General features: G+C 46.0%; 1 protein-coding gene across 1 annotated transcript in view; it reads right to left on the bottom strand.

Moving 5' to 3' along the window:
• Window positions 1-19,389, bottom strand: part of LOC115481760 (inactive phospholipase C-like protein 2) — a 276,135-nt gene that overhangs the window by 77,502 nt on the left and 179,244 nt on the right. The window contains exon 2 of the mRNA XM_030221138.1: window positions 14,889-17,363. Within this exon, the coding sequence (XP_030076998.1) occupies window positions 14,889-17,363 (2,475 nt within the window). The remainder of the gene's footprint in view (window positions 1-14,888; window positions 17,364-19,389) is intronic.

The following is a 19,389-nucleotide window of genomic DNA, read 5'->3' on the forward strand; positions in this document are numbered from 1 at the left end:
GGATACATTCTAGGATATTGAGGGAACTCAGAGGAATCCTGGTAGGACCACTGAAGGATTTATTTAATAGATCTTTGGAGATGGCAGAGGTTCCATGAGACTGGAGAAGAGCGATGTGGTCCCTCTTCACAAAAGTGGGGACAGGGAAGAGTTGCTGTGAACTTCCTAGAATCAAATGGGTTGCAAGATATGAAGAAACATGATTTTACCAAAGGAACATTGTGCCAAACAAATGTGATTGATTTCTATGACTGGTGACCACAGAACTGGATAAAAGATATATGTGCTAGATGTAATCTACTTGGATTTCAGCAGAGCGGGCTGAAGTTAGGACCCAAGGTGGTGAACTGGATATGGAACTGGTTGACTGACAGACAACAGAGGGTGGTGGTGAATGGAGTTTATTCAGAGAAAGGAAAGTGAATAGTGGAGTGCCTCGGGGATCAGTACTGGGGTCAATTCTATTTAATATACTTATGAGCAATGTTGCTGAAGGATTAGAAGGAAAAGTTTGTCTTTTTGTGGATGACTCAAAAATATCCAACAAAGCGGACAATACAGAGGGAGTAGAAGGTATGAAAAGGGATCCCCAACAAGTATCAATGAGCTGCTGTGAGAGGTTGAGGCAGCCATTTTCCTGTGGCAGACGCAAGGGGCAGGAGCAAGTGGGCTTCGGTCCTGATCCCATCACACCCACTGAACCACCAGGGATAGGAGATAGGTCCAGGAGGACCTATCTAGACATGGGGGGGGGGGGGGGTAGGGGACGAGGGGAGCTAGTTCAGGGCCAGGAGGGGGACAAAAATAATAAAAAAAAAAGGTTATGCAGGACTCAGCCTATATTCAATGACTGGACCCACATAACTAAGCAGCTAAAATTTCGTCTGCTTGGCTATGCAGGTCCCAGCACTGAATATTGCCGGCACATGCACCAGCTCCTCCCCTGACCTGCCCACTTTCAACATGGGCGATCAGAGACGATATTCAGCAGCACTGCCCAGTTTAGTGCCACGAAATATCAGTGATTGGGCAGATCAATGCGATTTAAGCGGGCTACTCTTTATCTGCTGTCATTTTCTATGTAACTCTGAAGGCAAAAGGATGCATTGATGGTTGACTGCAGTTGCTCTCCAGAAGCTGATGTCCTAGGCAATGCCCTATTATAACGCCCTATTTTGTTTCATGGTTAGGCTGACCCTCGGAGTGAGATGCACTGACAAAAGAAGATGCTGATTTCACAGCTCTTAATCTGATTTTCCATATTTTGTGCAGCAGTCGGGTTTACAGTTTATTAGATTTTGTTATACCACCATAAGCTAACTAGCAGATCACGGCGGATTCACAATCTAAAAACAAGAACAAAAACTAGAAAGTAATTAAAATGCAAGATAGGAAAGCAAAAAACAGCACATTCGAAGTCCATACAAATGCACAAGGGGAGATAGAGCAGTAAGTCTCGGGGGTAGGTTGTATGAGACAACGATGAAAAGGGAGGAAGATCTTAAGCAGGGCTGAAGGTTTTTTGGAACAACTAGGTTTTTAAGGCAGTTAACTTAAGCTTTTTGAAGGACAGCTAAGCAAGAATAGAGAGGGGCACAGAGTTCCAAAGGAAGGGGACTGCAAAAAAGAAGGCTCGGTGTCTAGTAGACTCAAGTTGAACAGACCTAGAGCCATGGAGATATAAACGGTGGTCACTGATGAGCGGAGAAGATGAGTTAGGGAGTAAGGGATGGTGAGACTTGATAAATAGAGAGGAAGGCCCAGTCTGAGGGCTTTAAAGGCAAGTGTGAGAGTTTTGAAAAGTAACCGTTTGTTGACTGGGAGCCAGTGATACTTGATAAATAGAGAGGAAACATGATTGTATTTCTGGGCGTGACTCAACAGTTTAATAGCAGTTTTGGACAGATTGTAGTTTCTTGAGATTAGACCAAGAACAACCCAGATAGGCTATTCTAGTGATGAGTAAGGAGAGGATGAGGGAGTGGAAGGTGTCTTGATCAAAATACCTTCTAACTGAATGGAACTGATGAAGAATATGGAAACCAGTTTTGCATAGGCCAGAAATCTGAGAAAAAGTAAGCTGTGAGTCAAGGGTGATGCTCAGTTAGTGTAAAGAATCAACTAGTATGATAGTGCTACAAAGAAATGTAAAGGTAACGCAGGGGTGAAGAGACCACAGGTAAACCAGCAGGTGACCATTTTTTCTCTATTGAGAACTAGTCTGTGTTCACTGAGCCAATAGAAGGGGCAAATGGATTTGTGGGGAAAAGAATATCATCTGCATAGAAGTGAAAAGAAACGCCAGTGCGCTGAATGAGAGTTGCCAGAGGACTGAGGAAGAGATCGAACAGAAGAATAGACCCATGAGGAACCCCACAGTCCAGTGAGCATAGGGCAGATGAGGATGAAGAGGTAATGACCTGGTAGGAATGATCAGCTAAGAAGGAAGAAAAGCAGGCGAGAGTACCAGACAAACCATGAGAAGCAAGATGTTTCAAATTATTCATCAACACGGCTGTTTCAAATTATTCATCAATATTTTCTCTCAGTGACACATGTAGCAGAGAACTTTGTGATTCCTGACGCAGGCACTGTTTGCTAGGACACGGCCATGTTGAGTCCTTTTATTATTGTGCCAGACCTTGATTGATGAATATGGTATTTATTTATTAAAGACTGGTTACTATTGATTTGGGATTGTCTTTGATCTTTTGCCTCACTTTTTCCACCTTGCTGTTGGTTACGTGGGGACTCCATCCTTTTATACATTTAATTGTGTGTGTGTGTGTGTGTGTGGGGGGGGGGGGGGGGGGTCAGTACTGGAAAAGCAGGGAGTGCTGCAAGGCAGGAGTGAGGTGCACTAGCAGATCTGTGGTTCGGAGTTATAATACAGGAGCAACAGGGCATGCTGTACAGAGGCAGAGTGGTGGAACTGTTTTCAATGTGCTGCCTGAAAATCAAGATATTCAAAGTGATTTAACCAGCCAGAAATGGCTCCTGGCCACTTAAATTGCCTTAAATTGACCTCATAAGTGAAAGCCGGCAATTTTGCAGGTGGTCTGGGGCAGAGTCAGCACTTATGCAGTTACATACAGATATTCAGCACTTAACTGCCTAAGTTAAGCAGCCATACTGGACAGAATAAAAGTCAGCCCTATTTTTATGCAAAGTCACTTCTGCAGTTAAGTGCTGCACTTAACTGTTTAAAAGACAGCCAGCCGCATAAACCCCCAGGTAGTCAATGCCAGTGCTGGGACATGACCTGGCATTGACTATCCCGGAATAACACCACAGGCAGCTAAAAAGAACACTCACCACTGCCAGATAAATATCTATCCCCTAGTATTTCTCATGTTCGTTGTTTGCCTGCGATCCACACGCTCTGTTAGAGCTCAAGGAGCCCATTGAGGGCAACAAACAGCAGGAACCTATTGCTTTCCTTTTGCAAAGTTCCCTCATCTCATCTATCAGCTCTAACACAGTCTAGCCTTACCCTGTCCTCAGGTCACTGTGCAAATGAAACATTTCCCCTGTGCTCTCACCAGCTACAGGGCTGCTACATCAGATGAAAGCTGTAGATACCCCCAAAAGTCCCGACTTAACAGAAAACAAATAAGAAGCCTCAATGTTTTACCAAGCCAGGACTCCTGGGCTTTCTTTCATCAGAGTGAGTGTGCCCTCCAGGCAGCCACAAGGACTTGCTCTGCTGTGAGGCATTGGTGAACGAGGATACTAAAAGGTTTATGGAGCTCCTTGGAAGTGAATCTCTGCAGACTGGAGGATCACAGGAGTCCTGTTCAATGTACAGCTTCATGTGCAATTCATTTTGAAGGTTAAGGGTAAAAGATAAATGTAATGCAACTGCAGGCCTCGTATCTGCTGAAAATATTGCGACTTTCAGTTAAAATTAAAGGCAAAACCCTTGTGAGTCTTGCAAAAAGCCTCTGAAATACAGCCCCCCCCCCCCACACACACTATGTATAACAGGGCTACACCCTAGAAGAAGAGAAACATAAGTGATAAAAACAGATCTGATGAAATAATCCAGTACATTAGCTTCAGAACTTAGTACAAGAACAGTACTGGCAGACTTGCTGGGCAGACTGGATGGACCGTACAGGTCTTTATCTGCCATCGTTTACTATGTTACTATGTATGTATGTTACTTTCTTCTACATAGTAGACTTCTGACATACTAAGAGCTCCACAGACAGAAACTGCAAAAAACCAAACCAAAGCAAAACCAAAATCAAGTTGTCAATCCACCCCCATCCCCTTATCTGTTGGTGTTCCCCAGGGATCGGTCCTTGGACCCCTTCTCTTCTCAATCTACACCTCTTCCCTGGGCTCCCTGATCTCATCTCATGGTTTCCAGTATCATCTCTATGCTGATGACACCCAACTGTATCTCTCCACACCAGACATCACCGCGGAGACCCAGGCAAAGGTATCGGCCTGCTTATCCGACATTGCTGCCTGGATGTCCAACCGCCACCTGAAACTGAACATGTCCAAGACCGAGCTATCGTCTTTCCACCAAAACCCACTTCTCCTCTTCCTCCACTTTCTATCTCAGTTGATAACACCCTCATCCTCCCCGTCTCATCTGCCCGCAACCTCGGAGTCATCTTTGACTCCTCTCTTTCCTTCTCTGCGCATATCCAGCAGATAGCCAAGACCTGTCGCTTCTTCCTCTTTAACATCAGCAAATTCGCCCTTTCCTCTCTGAACACACCACCCGAACTCTCGTCCACGCTCTCATTACCTCTCGCCTGGACTACTGCAACTTACTCCTCACCGGCCTCCCACTTAGCCATCTATCCCCCCTTCAGTCTGTCAGAACTCTGCTGCACGTCTCATATTCCGCCAGAACCGATATACTCATATCACCCCTCTCCTCAGGTCACTTCACTGGCTTCCGATCAGATACCGCATTCAATTCAAGCTTCTCCTTCTTACCTACAAATGCACTCAGTCTGCTGCCCCTCACTACCTCTCTACCCTCATCTCCCCTTACGTTCCCGCCCGTAACCTCCGTTCACAGGATAAATCCCTCCTCTCAGTACCCTTCTCCACCACCGCCAACTCCAGGCTCCGCTCATTCTGCCTCGCCTCACCCTATGCTTGGAACAACCTTCCTGAACCCTTACGCCAAGCCCCCTCCCTGCCCATCTTCAAGTCTTTGCTTAAAGCCCACCTCTTCAATGCTGCGTTTCGGCACCTAACCCTTACCGTTCAGTGAATCCAGACTGCCCCAATTTGACTGCCCCTATCGGACCGACCGTTCACTTGTCTATTAGATTGTAAGCTCTTTGAGCAGGGACTGTCTCTCTTTGTTAAATTGTACAGCGCTGCGTAACCCTAGTAGCGCTCTAGAAATGTTAAGTAGTAGTAGTAGTAGTTTCTTGTAATGTATTATAAGAGATGTGCCAGTTCCCTAATATTTTGAGGGTCACTCAGGGCACCACAGGTAGACACCATGATAGATGCTATTTTAAAAAGAAAGTAGGTGTCTACTTTTCTTTATAAAATACTTGCGTAAGTCACCTAATGTGGCCGCACCTATATTTTGTAAGTTTGCATGTTGTGAGGGGGTTTATAGAACACTTAAGAAACATTTTCCTCTCTAACTAGCCAGGGCCAACTTAAGAGCACTGATCCCGCCCCAGGAGGAAGTGAGACAGGAGGGGCGGAGTCAATACTTGGTAGTTTAAAAGACAGGGCCAGGCTGAGGTTAAGGGCCGGCCCAGGCATGAAAGAACTGAAGCCAAGTCTATGCCTTTACTGAATACATTTAGTTGCTGTGACCTAGCTGAGGTAAGCCAACTTTGTTTCTTGTTAAGACTTTCAACCCTGGCGTCAGACCTAAGAGTTCACAGGCTGTGTTTGGGACGGGGCAGCCCCACCTGCCACAGACTGCTTGGCCTGCTAGCCTGAGGCCTACTCAAAACTGTTACTAACCCAGAGAAATTGTTGTATCTGAGATTCCTGGCCTGTGAAGTAACAGGTCCAGGGCTCAGGTGAATAAAAACATTTACTTTCACCTTTATATACCTTGTCTGACTGAGTTATTCCCAGGGCCACCTCAGAAACTTTGCCTGGGGGTCTCACACATGTAAAATTATAGCATTTTATAATCTCTGAGTATATTTGTACTTCTCCGAAGACAAGCAGGCTGATATTCTCACAAGTGGGTGATGTCACGTCGGCCCCGGAGGATTTCAAAGCAAAATCTAAAAATCTCTTTTACGGCGTTCCGTTGCGCAAGCGATCGCACTGCGCATGTACGCACACATCTTCCCGCTCGCTGTGCGGACACGCCCCTCAGTTCTTCTTTTTCCGCGTCTGAGGAGATACGGAGTTCGTTAGTGCTTCGTGTTTTCTTCAGGTCCTCGGAGTTAAATCTCTTTTTTATTTTACCCTTTTGGGTGTTCTTTATTTTTTCATTTGTACTTTCTCATGGCAGGCTCATTGTGGCTTACATATACAGGTACTTTTTGTACCTGGGGCAAGGAAAGGTTAAGTAATTGCCAGAGTCACAAGGGGCTGTGCCTGAAATGAGAATCAAAACTTATAAGTTTTTCTTTATAAGTTTCTTTTTTCTTATTAAACAAGAGTGTGCTGGTAAATTGTTATCTGTGGGCTCTCTCTCGCCAGCAAAGTAAAACAAGCCCACATTTTAGGATCCATTTGTTAAAGTCCCAAAATTCTTTAAAACTTAACAAATGGCTCTCGAGAGCTGTGAGAGCCTGTTCCAGCACACCACTGTCTTTAAGCCTTGTACCCGCTGCAACCGGATGCATCGAGTGAGTCTCCACACGCCTTGGCGCCTCCTGCTTGTAGGTCATTCGGCGCGCATCGGCGGATGTGTCTTGGGCCGGATCATCTCCCTGAGAAGTGCAAGTAGTGTCTCAAAGACGAGAGTATGCTACTTGCAGGGATGCCCAAAGGAGATTAATTTTAGAGTCTGATAGAGGACCGATGCACGCTGGGTACAGTGATGCACTCGAGTGGGTCTCCACCTGCCTCGGCGCCTCCTGCTTGGCAGGTCATTCGGGCGCATCAGCGGCGTCGGTACCATCGGTGCCCAGAGCTTTGCTCCCTCTGTTATGGAGGGGTATCCGGCATCAGACATCAGTCCCAGTGCCGCAGAGCGTTGCTCCCTCGTTATGGAGGTATCCTGGCATCGGACGTCGGTACCATCGGTACCAGATGTCATGGGTACCATCGGTACCAGGTGTCATCGGTACCATGGGTACCACGGTACAGGTATCATGGGCACCCTCGGTCCCGGGGTATCATGGGTACCATGGGTACGGGTATCATGGGTACCATGGGTACAGGTATCACTATCATCGGTACCAGGTACCATCAGTACCATGGGTACCATTGTATTATGGGCACCATCGGTACCGGGTATCATGGGTACCATCGGTACCATGTGTGCCATCGGTACCGTCGGTGCCATCGGTACCGGGTATTATGGGTACCATCGGTACCAGATGTCATGGGTACCATCGGTACCAGGGTCATTGGTACCATCGGTACAGGTATCATCGGTGCCAGGTATCATGGGCACCATCGGTACCGGGTATCATGAGTACCATCGGTACCATGGATACCATCAGTACCAGGTATCACTATCATCGGTACCAGGTACCATCAGTACCATGGGTACCATTGTATCATGGGCACCATCGGTACCGGGTATCATGGGTACCATCGGTACCATGTGTACCATCAGTACCATCGGTACCGGGTATCATGGGTACCATCGGTACCAGATGTCATGACTATCATCGGTACCAGGTACCATCAGTACTATGGGTACCATTGGTACCAGGTATCATGGGTACCATGTGTACCATCGGTACCGTCGGTGCCATGGGTATTATCGGTACCATCGGTCCCATCTCTGTTATGGACACGCAAGTCATCTGGCAGTCTGGTTTTGATTCCCCAGCATTTCCAGATTCTGCCCTCGGCTTCAGTACCATGGGTACCATCAGATGCCATTGGTGCTAGCGCCTCCTGCGGCATCTAGCTTTTCACCTGGGATTAGATCTCCTTCACCGATGCTGCCTCCGGTATTGGTGTTCGCAGCCTACTGGGTCGATTCTCCTTCACTGGAGTCGTCTGGAGAGTCAACTTCTCGACCCCGTCGTAGAGGTTACCGCGCCTCCATGTCGGACGGGTTTGGATCTGAGCTGCTCTGTTTGAGTAGTTAGCTCAATTCAATGATGGCTCATCTGATGAACATGAAGGTCATGGGGTTTTCTCTGCTGAGAATTCTCTAGATCTTCTATCTGTCTCGACACATTACAGTGGAGATTGTGAATCAGCCCAAGGCCCCAGATGCTCGAGGTCCTGGACTATCCATCGTCACCTAAGTCTTCTGCCACATGATACAAGAAGACTGAATCCCTCTATCGGATCCACGGGGAACACAGTTTCATTAGGCCTCAGTTACCTCATGATTCTGCGGTGGTGGATTCTGCTCTCAGAACAGATAGGAGTTCTAAGAACTTGCTTCGGCGCCCCCGGGGCCAGAGCATACATCCTTAGCCTCTTTTGGGAGAATGGCGTACCAGGCTGGCATGATCGCGTCCAAAATCAAGTCCTGCCAGATCTTTACGAGCATTCCCACCGGAGTAGGCTAAACCTTTTCACCAGGTGGTCAGGTAGCACACGGTGTGTCGCAGGTTCCTGTCCAGGGACATTTTCGACACTTGTAATGTAACATCTAGATTTCTGCTCTGGGTATAGTGATGCGCAGACTCTCATGACTGTGTGCCTCTCACCTGGAGGAGGGGACTCAGCAGAAAATTGTAGATATTCTGTGCATACACTTCCTCATCTCGGAAGTTCTTTAAAGAGAAGAGTAGTTTTCCTTGTGCCTTAAGGGATCGTACGTATACTCCTACTTCTCGACAGCCAGTTCAGGCTATGCCACAGCACGCTCGTTCTAGTCAACGGCGTGCACCTAATCAGGCCCCTGCAGCTATTCGGCAAAAACCAGGGAGGGGTTTTTGACTGGCTCCAATTCAGCATAGCCACCATTAAAAAAAAATAAAAAAATGTCCGTACCGGCCAATCTGCCTGTCGGGGGGAAGTTTAAATTTTCTCCACCAAAGGTGACTTCTTGTAACCTCCAACCGGTGGGTTTTTCAAATAGTCCGGTTAGGATACATTCTCAATCTGGAATCAAATCCTCCACATTGCTCATTGGGAGCTTAATCCTTTAGCTTCCATCACAAGTGGATACTTGCAGAGGAACTCTCTGCCTTTCTCAGCGCCAATGCAGTCGAGCCCGTTCCACCAGGGCAAGAAGGGTTGAGATTCTATTCCAGGTGCTTCCTTGTGGGTTGCGTCCCATCATAGACATAAGGGGCCTAAACAGATATTTGGTTCAGGATGCTTTCCCTGGACATCCTTCTTCCCATACTTCAGGAAAGCAATTGGTTATGCTCTCTGGACTTACAGGATACTTATACCCAGTTTGCGTCCAGAGTATGTTTTTCCTAGTGCCTGGCTGTTGTTGCAGCGTATCTTCATGGACTGGGAGTGCATGTGTTCACTTAACACGATGATTGCCCGTCTCAACAGATTACAGCACAGTAAATATTGAGACTTCTAGGCACATGGCTTCCACAGTTCACGTAACTCCCGTAGCACTTTTACACATGACATCCGCTCAGTGCATCCTAGCTTCCCAGTGGTATCAAGTTCAGGGTATCTAGAGGATGTGACCCAACTGTTCACCAGTTTTCGGAATTCCCTTCAGAGGTGGTCAATTCTCTCCATTTTGATTCTGAGGCGTCCTGTCCAACTTCCTCAGTCACAAAAGCTGCTGACGAAGGTTGCATCCCTCCTGGCTATCCAACCAAATTATTTTAATTCAACCAAACAATCGGGTTGTGATGTACTCGATAACAAAGGAGTACTGGATCTTGCCCTCTGAGTCAGGATGCCATGCAGATGTAGCGTTGGGCCCGCCAACGCGGCATGTTTTCTCCAAGCCACTTATCTAGTTGGCGTAAACAGCAGTCTGGCCGACAGGCTGAGCAGGATAATGTTACAGTCATGGTTGTTGAGCATGGCTGTAGCTCGAGAGATCTTCCGGAAGTGAGATACCCCCTCAGTGGATCTTTTTGCTACTTAGTCCAATCACAAAGTCCCTCAGTTCTGTTCCAGGCTGCAGGTTCACGGCAGGCTAGCATCGGATGCCTTTCTCCTTCAATGGGGGACAGGCTTTCTGTATGCGTATCCTCCCATACCTCTGGTGGAAAAGACTTTGCTGATTCTCAAGCAAGATTGTGGAGCCATGATTCTGATCGATCCCTTCTAGCCGCGTCAGATATGGTTCCCTCTTCTTCTGGAGTTGGAATGTTTTCCAGCTCTCATTACGCAGAACGAGGGGGCACTTCTACATCCCAACCTCCAATCTCTGGCTCACACGGTCTGGATGTTGAGAGTGTGGGTTTCGTTGAGTCTTCCAGAGAGTGTCTCCCGAGTCTTGCTTGCTTCCAGAAAAGATTCCACAAAGAGGTGTTATTCTTTTTCATGGAAGAGGTTTGCCGTCTGGTGTGACAGCAAGGCCCTAGATCCTGCCTTTTGTCTTATACAGACCTTGCTTGAGTTCTTTCTACACCTGTCTGAGTCTGGTCTCAAGACCAACTCTGTCAGTGTTCATCTTCGTGCAATAAGAGCTTATCATCAACGTGTAGAAGGTTAGCCTTTAGCTGTCCACTTCATGAGAGGTTTACTTCTCCCCCAATATTGAGAGAATTCCTTGTATGTGTCTAGGGGGGGGGGTTATTTCTGTTGGGCTTAGCACCCCCAATAATTTTGAAAGTTGGCTCTTATGCTTCGGTCAAAGCCCCTATCACTCCTTATCCAGTATCTTGGGGTCTCAATGTCGTTTTCATCCAGCTGCTGCAAGCTCAATTCGGGCCACTGGATTCCTGCCATCTGAAGTATTGGACCTGGAAGGTCGTTTTCCTTGGTGGCTGTTCCTTCAACTCGTAAGGTCGGTGAGCTTCAGACTCTAGTAGATCAAGCGCCTTACCTTACTTCTCATCTTAACAGAGTAGTTCTCCGCATGCAGACAAAGTTCTTACTGGTGCTGGTATCAGAGTACCATCTGATCCAGTCAATTGTCTTGCCAACATTCTTTCTCCCTCATCTTACAAGTCCTGGCGAAAGCAAGCTGCGCACTTTTTACGTGGAGCGGACGAGCTCCCTCAGACAGTCCGCCCAGTTGTTTATTTCTTTTAATGCCAGTTGCTGTCGGAAACCGCACCATTTCTTCTTGGCTAGCAGATTGCATCTCCTTCGTTTTTGTCCAAGCTGGACTGACTCTAGAGGGCCATGTCACGGCTCACAAAATTAGAGCCATGGCTGAGTTGGTGGCTCATCTAAGATCAGTCACTATTGAAGAGATCTGCAAGGCTGCGGTGTGGTCATCAGTCCACACATTCACATTTCACTACTGCCTTCAGCAGGATAGCCGACGCGACAGTCGGTTTGGGCAGTCGGGGCTGCAGAACTTATTTGGGGTTTAGAATCCAACTCCAACCCTCCTAGGCCCATTTTTGTTCTGTTCCAGGCTACACTCATTTAGATGTTTCTTCTTTTCAGGTCAATTTTTATTCTGGCCTCGCCGTTGCGAGACTCAATTGACCACTGTTTGTTGTGTTGTGTAAGCCTGGTAGCTAGGGATACTCCACTTGTGAGAATATCAGCCTGCTTGTCTTCGGAGAAAGAGTAGTTACTTACCTGTAACAGGTGTTCTCCGAAGACAGCAGGCTGCATATTCTCACAAACCCTCCCACCTCCCCTTTTGGAGTTGTCTCCATCTTTTGGATTTAACTGAGGGGCGTGTCCGCACAGCGAGCGGGAAGATGTGTGCGCACATGCGCAGTGCGATTGCTCGCGCGACGGAACGCCGTAAAACAGATTTTTAGATTTTGCTTTGAAATCCTCCGGGGCTGACGTGACGTCACCCACTTGTGAGAATATGCAGCCTGCTGTCTTCGGAGAACACCTGTTACAGGTAAGTAACTACTCTTTACCACCCATTTGCCACCCAAATTCTGCCCACATGCGTGCCCTCTGGCACTTTTACACAGTCAGTATTCTTTAAGAGGATATTTATTTGATTACACACCTTCAAACTCCCTAATTCTATAGCCTAATGTAAGTAAGCACCATCTGTGCACCCAGATTGTACAATACTCACACTTACATATCTGAATGTAACATTCATGTGCATAAGTGCCAGGCACTTGGTCAGCAGTATTATATGAGCGTATAGGGGGAAATGAATAGCGGAAGGCGCATGGATGGGGCCTGGGTAGGTCAAACATTTGCTGAAGTTGCTACATTTAGACGCCTGCATTTACAGGTGCCATTAACATGGTGTAAGTAGTGGTACCGAAATTTGAAAGTGCATCACCTCTTCGAGCAAAGCTTCACTGGCTCCCCATCAAAGAAAGAATAAACTTTAAGATTAACACAATGACCCACAAGATCATCCACAGCGAATCCCCTGGCTACATGAATGAATTGATCGACCTCCCTGCTAGAAACAGATCTATTTCTTCACGAACTTATCTTAACCTACACCTTCCCAATTGTAGAGGAATTAAGTACAAGACCTACTACGCATCCAGTTTCTCCTTTTTGGGCAGCCAGCTTTGGAACGCTATACCCAGACCAATCCGATTAATAAACGACTTCTTGCCCTTTAGAAAAATGCTGAAAGCTCATCTCTTTAAGCAAGCCTACCCAAATGCCCCAACCTAATCTCGCCAACTTCCACCCCCAATTCTGTTCTGACTTAAATATCAACCTCCCATCCTTCTCTTTCCATCTCTCCTTAATTTTATTCCTCCTTACCCTTTCTCCCAAATTACACTATCCTATCCTGTCTACCCTCTTTTATCCTAGTCATATATTATCTAGCTCAACTTATCATACACTATTAAGCCTAACTTTACATTGTTTTACTACTGTTTTATTAAAATTCTATTAACTTTGTATTACTATGTAAGCCGCATTGAGCCTGCATTATGTGGAAAAGCGCGGGGTACAAATGTAATAATAATAATAATTAGTGCAGAAATGCCAACTTACGCTAGTCTAATATAATAATTTGCTCCTCCAACATTCCAATGTGTCTCAATGGGATCGTAACCACCTGCTGACATCACTCCTCCAACGTTCCAATGTGTGTCACTGGGATTGTAACCACCTGCTGATGTCACTCCTCCAACGTTCTCCGTCCCCCCTCCCTCCCAGTTCCATGGGACCCTGGAACTGAGAGGGAGGGATGGAGGGACAGAGGGACGGAGGGACAGAGGGAGGGGGGACCCTGTAAATGGGAGGGAGGGGGACACTGGAACTCGGAGGGAGGTGGGGGGGGGGGTAGGGGAGAGATGCTGCACATGGATGGATGGATGGAGGGGGCAGGGCACAGAGGACGTTGCCTGCATATGGATGAATGCAGGAGAGAGAGCACAATGCAGGGGAGGGAGGGGACCCTGAAACTCGGAGGGAGGGAGGCAGGGAGGGGACGACCCTGGAACTCGGAGGGAGTGAGGGGGACAACAACCCTGGAACTCGGAGGGAGGGAGGGGACAACAACCCTGGAACTCGGAGGGAGGGAGGGAGGGGACGACTACCCTGGAACTCAGAGGCCGGGAGGGAGGGGGGATCCTGGAACTGGGAGGGGGGTCCCTGGCACACACTCTCATGCTCACACACACACTCTCTCTCTCACAGACACACTCGCACCCAGTCTCACTCTCTCTCTCTGTCACACACACACACTCGCACATTCATTCACTCTCTCTCTCACAGTCACTCTCACACACACTCTCTCAAACATACACACTCCGAGGAAAACCTTGCTAGCGCCCGTTTCATTCGTGTCAGAAACGGGCCTTTTTTTTTTACTAGTATTGTATGAGAATCCGGGCACCCAGATTCTGTTTATTTATTTATTTATTACATTTCTACCCCACGCTTTCCCACACATTGCAGGTTCAATGCGGCTTACATAGTAATTTGAAATACAGAGTCTAATAAGGAGAGAAAAAATTTCAAACTGTAATGAAACATAATAAAGTTGAAGCTTGATAATGAATGATTAGGATAAGGGAGAGTAAACAGGATAGGATAGTATAGCTTGGGGAAATGGGGTAAGGAGGGATATAGTAAAGGAGAGATGGAGAAGAAAAGTTGGGATGAGTAGAGGGAGAATGGGGAGGTGGGGTAAGTAAAGCCAATGATGAGGTCAGTATCAGTGTCAGAACAGAATTGGGAGTGGAGGTTAACAAAATTAGGTTGGGCCATTAGAGTAGGCTTGCTTAAAGAGATGAGCTTTCAGCATTTTTCTAAAGGGTTGTAGAATTCATGCACAGTGTGCTGTATTTCGGCACCTAAATTTTGCCATACTTTGTAGAATTAATCCCAAAGCGTGGTACCATTTATGTAGGTGTAGCATATGTGCAGGAATGACGCTACAGAATTATCTTCATGGTGTTAGAGACCACCTCTGCAGGGCCTAAATTGCCGCTGAACATAATCCCCTAATGTTTTGTAAGATTATTTTTTTTTCTTAAACGTCAGCTGCATGAGGCAGAATTTAAATGTCAACTCTTCGCTCTGAGACTTCCTTTCCTTTTGTTAAGCTAAATGCTCTTGACTTTTCTCTATTCTCTTCTCTATAATGCATGGACAGAATATTAATAACATCAAACTAAAATGCACCAGTTGTTAAGACTAATAAAAGAACAGCTTAGCAGTCATCCAACCATAACAACAGACTAGAATGAGCTAGTGTTGCAATCTCTCTACATATGACAGAGCTGATTAATTAATACCTGTACATTTTCTCGAAGGTCAGTAGCTTCCCGCAGAGGCTGGGATGCTGTCCTAAAGACTTCATCGATAGCTTTCATCCCGGTGGTCTTGGTGTACGTGTACTCCCGCACCTTCTTCCCTTTCCGAACAGAAAGTCCTCGTTTATGGGCTTTCCCACCTCCTCGGCGGTTGGTGATGGCTATATGGACAAACAGAGTTGTGTTCTGCAGAAACTCCCCAGTGAGGGACTGCAAAGGTACATGTCTGTAGCCAGGCTGCAGGCATTCATAGGGGATGGTATACTGAGCAATGAACTCATCCCCGATATAGTCATCATCCAGTACTACAAAACGCAAGACAGCAAGTTCAGGTAAGTTGATCTGGAACTCAAAGTTTTCATCAAATATTGGGTTGTCCCCATTCTGAGTGACAGTCTTAGTCCTCTGCTCTGCACAGTCAGCAGGTATTCCATGGATCTCTATGTACACATATGGTTCTACCACATCCCCTTTGGCACCTGAACCTTTTGGTTTTGGTAGATTTTGACCACTAATGACCTTTATGTGAAGAAGCTGAGCTGAGACACCTGGCAATGAATCTTTTGCATTTGCACTAAAATAGGAGACTTCTTCTCTCATGATGGAGGGTCGAAGGACATATCCACAGTTTCCATTCTGACGAAACCAACCAGTGTTCAAGTCCATCATTAACCCAGGAGTCTGGTAATTCATTGCCACTATCTGACTGCCACATTTCCAGAAGTCCTGAGGGTTCATATTGCTGGCATCAATTCTCATAGAGCTTGGGTAAATCCTCGACAGGAACCTTTTATTGTAACTCACAAAGTCTTCTGGGTACTCATTTGCAAATCTACTAGCTATCACTTCATTAAATGAACATATTTCCCAGTATTTCTGTCCTCTTTTGGACGTTTCAAAGTCTTGAAATTGCACAGACTGACAAATACTTACAAGGGCTGACAATTCCTTGCAAAGTCTTAGCTTCCTCTGCAAGCCCCCAATATGCTGCTCGTTTTCTTCATCAAGCCTTCTGGACATCTCCAAACCTTCATCTTCATCTGTCACATCTCCTTCAGAATCTGCACAGTCTGGAGGCAACCTTTTCCCTTTAATAAGAATTTTCCCTTTGAGTTTTTCTGGGGATGGAAGGTATGTTTCATCTGGATTTGGAGGCTCTGTAAAGAGCTTATCCCCAAGAATTTTTCTCAAGCATTGCGCCATCAATTTTTGCTGTTTCACAGAGCAGTGCACCACCAGACAAAGGATCAATGGATATTCAGATGCTTCAAAAGCGTACTGATTTATTACACTAACAACACTTCGAAAGGCTACCTGGGATGTCACAGAATGGCCAATGTATATCAATGGTTCATTATCAGGGCCATCCCATACTACAAGTTCAATACTCCGACACCCCATCTTCAGCGCATGGATGTATCCACTTATATCAGAAGTCCCCCAAAAAGTATCCTCTAGTAGGCAAGCATTGTGAGCAGAATTAATATAATAATGTGATAAGGGATGGGTCATATCCTGGCAGACTTTCTTATGCTGAGGGTCGAATATGTAACAATCAGGAGAAAGGAGGTAGTGTGTAAAACCATCAATCGTGAGGTAGCCTTTCTCCCGTCCTTCCTTTGAAGGCTCATATTTATTAATAATTTCTAAAGCCATGTCTTCAGTTACCCCTTCCATACCTTGCTCAACCTCTACAAAGATCATGAGGTCCTTCACATCAAGGTATTCTTTGTTGCTAGAGAACTGTACCAGGAGGAAAAAGATTTCAGGCCTAGTGCAGAGTTCAAGGTAGGTCTCTACAAATATGTCACATGTGATATCACCACATTTTTCATGGACCTTTTGGATCTCTTTAAATTTGAGCTCAATTGTTGAGGTTTTCATGCCTGGATTTAAGCCTTTGATCAGTTGAATAGCTCTGGAGACAGGAATCTGCCCTTCCTTGTCCACGTCTGCTATGTCAAAAAGTGAGACGACCCAGGATGTCCTCAGACTTGTTTGGTTTGTGTCCGGGACATCAAGTGTGTGTTTTCCATAAGAGACTAAGTACCTTAGTCCCATCACCCAAGAGTTCACAATATCTGCTGTGCTGGCCACGAGATCTAAGGACTCATAATTTTCTCCATAAATGATTGAGAAAGCACATTCATCTGGAAACTGATCGGAAAGCCCATTGCTTCTCAGAATTGGGGTCTTCTTTCCCAGCCTGACTTCCCGAATTGATTTGATTTCCAGTTTGGCTTTCTCTGAATCTTTTTTGGATGGCTCCCACCTGAGAAAGCGCATGTCAGGATCCAGAAGAAAAAAACGATTATACATCCGAGAGTTGGAGCGCACTTTCTTCATCTCGCAGCCTTCCATCATGAAGGCAAGGCAGGCTGCAGTGCTGTTGAATTTCCGGTCATTGGGCATGGTGCTGAAGGACACCGTCTTCTTCTGTTTCTGCCGAGATCCATCCTGCGAAGGACAAGAAAAGTTAAAGTGACACATCTGGTGCCAAGGGAAAAGTTATGCATTTTACCAAACATATTATCTTACTGCCTCATGAAGCGAGCCAAACATCATCCTTACCATGACCTTCAGTCTGCAGGCCTAGTAGAATGATCCCTGCGTACACTCTAACTACAAAGGCATTTGGATCTAATCTTCTGAACAAACTTGCAGCTTGCTAACTAGTAAAATGCTGGCCTGCAAGTCAGCAAATTTCCAAGTGCAAAGGGACAGCTACCAGAGGAATACCCCATACATGGAAGAATTACTATGAAAAATAAAAAGTCCAGCAGATCTCAGGACCTGCTTTCAGCTCAAGTCACTCATTCTGCTCAGTCTACTTGTCGTATAAAATAAGACTATTAACTAAACGCTTACATTACCACAAATCAGTATTGCCACCAACTGTGCATGAAAAGGATAATACACTGGCCTGGCAGACTGAAAACTGGGCTCCTCAAACGGGGATAAAATCAGGCAGTGTGCATACTTTTAACTGCACTGAGAGGTGGCTCTTGAGGGTGTGCTAAGATTGAAGGAATAAAATGGAACATGTAAATGGGATTTCTAAAAGCTTCTGCTCATCCAATTGCACAAATATCAAATACATGGTTCGCAGACAATTTAAGTGCATGTATTTGGAGACTACTCATTTTTAAGGAAAATAACTAGGGATTAGAATTAGTTTTGAAACAATATGAACCCCCCCCCCCCCCCCCCATGAAACAGGCTTGTTTGATTTCAGAATAATCTTAAAAAGAAAGGAACAAAGGAATGGAATCAAACAAGCTTAGTGGTGATTAGATGGCAACACCAGTAATTGGGAAGCAAAGCCAATGCTGGGCAGATTTCTATGGTCTGTGCCCTGAAAATGATAAGGACAAATCATGATCAAGTATACATATGTAGTTCATATCAGGCATAGCCAGACCTGACATTTGGGGGGTTTTTCTGGAGGGGGGGGGCAGAGTTAACATAGGGGGGGAACTAGGCATATAGGTATGAGTAGTGCTTGGTAAACTCCTAAATAATGCCTTAGAGTGAACTTTTTTTTTTATTTTTGTTACATTTGTACCCTGCGCTTTCCCACTCATGGCAGGCTCAATGTGGCTCACATGGGGCAATGGAGGGTTAAGTGACTTGCCCAGAATCAAACTCAGTTCCCCAGAACCAAAGTCCACCACCCTAACCACTAGGCCACTCCTCCACTCGATAACGGATTTCTAAGTAAAAAGTTTGTCCTGCATCAACATAAACCACGCGCACACTTAAGGAAACCTTGAAAACACTGACGTGTTTAAATGAAGTTGCATTATCCCATAACTTAAACTTTACCATTATAGCAGACTTGAGTCTGGTCAGCCTCTAAACACATATCACAGTAGCCTGAAAAATAATTACTGCAGTGGCCCATATCCCTCCACTTTCCTTTATAACAAAATATAACATGCCTTATTAAGCTGTACTAATAAAATAACAGGCTCATTTTCAAAGCACTTAGCCTCCCAAAGTTCCATAGAAACCTAAGGAACTTAGCCTCCCAAAGTGCTTTGAAAATATGCCTCTAAGTCTTCTTGTACCTCCCTTTCTCTCCCTGGAGTTCCTGACAGTGTTTCTTCTACCCCTTTCTCCCTTACATGAGGAATTGTGATATTGAATAAATAAGTGTATGTTTGTGTTTATAGTCATGTATCCAAAGTCTCGGCCTGCTTATCTGACATTGCTGCCTGGATGTCCAACCGCCACCTGAAACTGAATACGTCTAAGACTGAACTTATTGTCTTCCCACCCAAACCCACTTCCCCTCTCCCTTCACTCTCTATCTCAGTTGAGAACACCCTCATCGTCCCCGTCTCATCTGCCCGCAACCTCGGTGTTATCTTCGACTCCTCCCTCTCCTTTTCTGCGCACATCCAGCAGATAGCCAAGACCTGTCGCTTCTTCCTCTATAACATCAGCAAAATTCGCCCCTTCCTCTCCGAGCACACCACCC

The sequence above is a fragment of the Microcaecilia unicolor genome, chromosome 12 (genome assembly GCF_901765095.1).
Source record: "Microcaecilia unicolor chromosome 12, aMicUni1.1, whole genome shotgun sequence".
Lineage (NCBI taxonomy): Eukaryota > Metazoa > Chordata > Amphibia > Gymnophiona > Siphonopidae > Microcaecilia > Microcaecilia unicolor.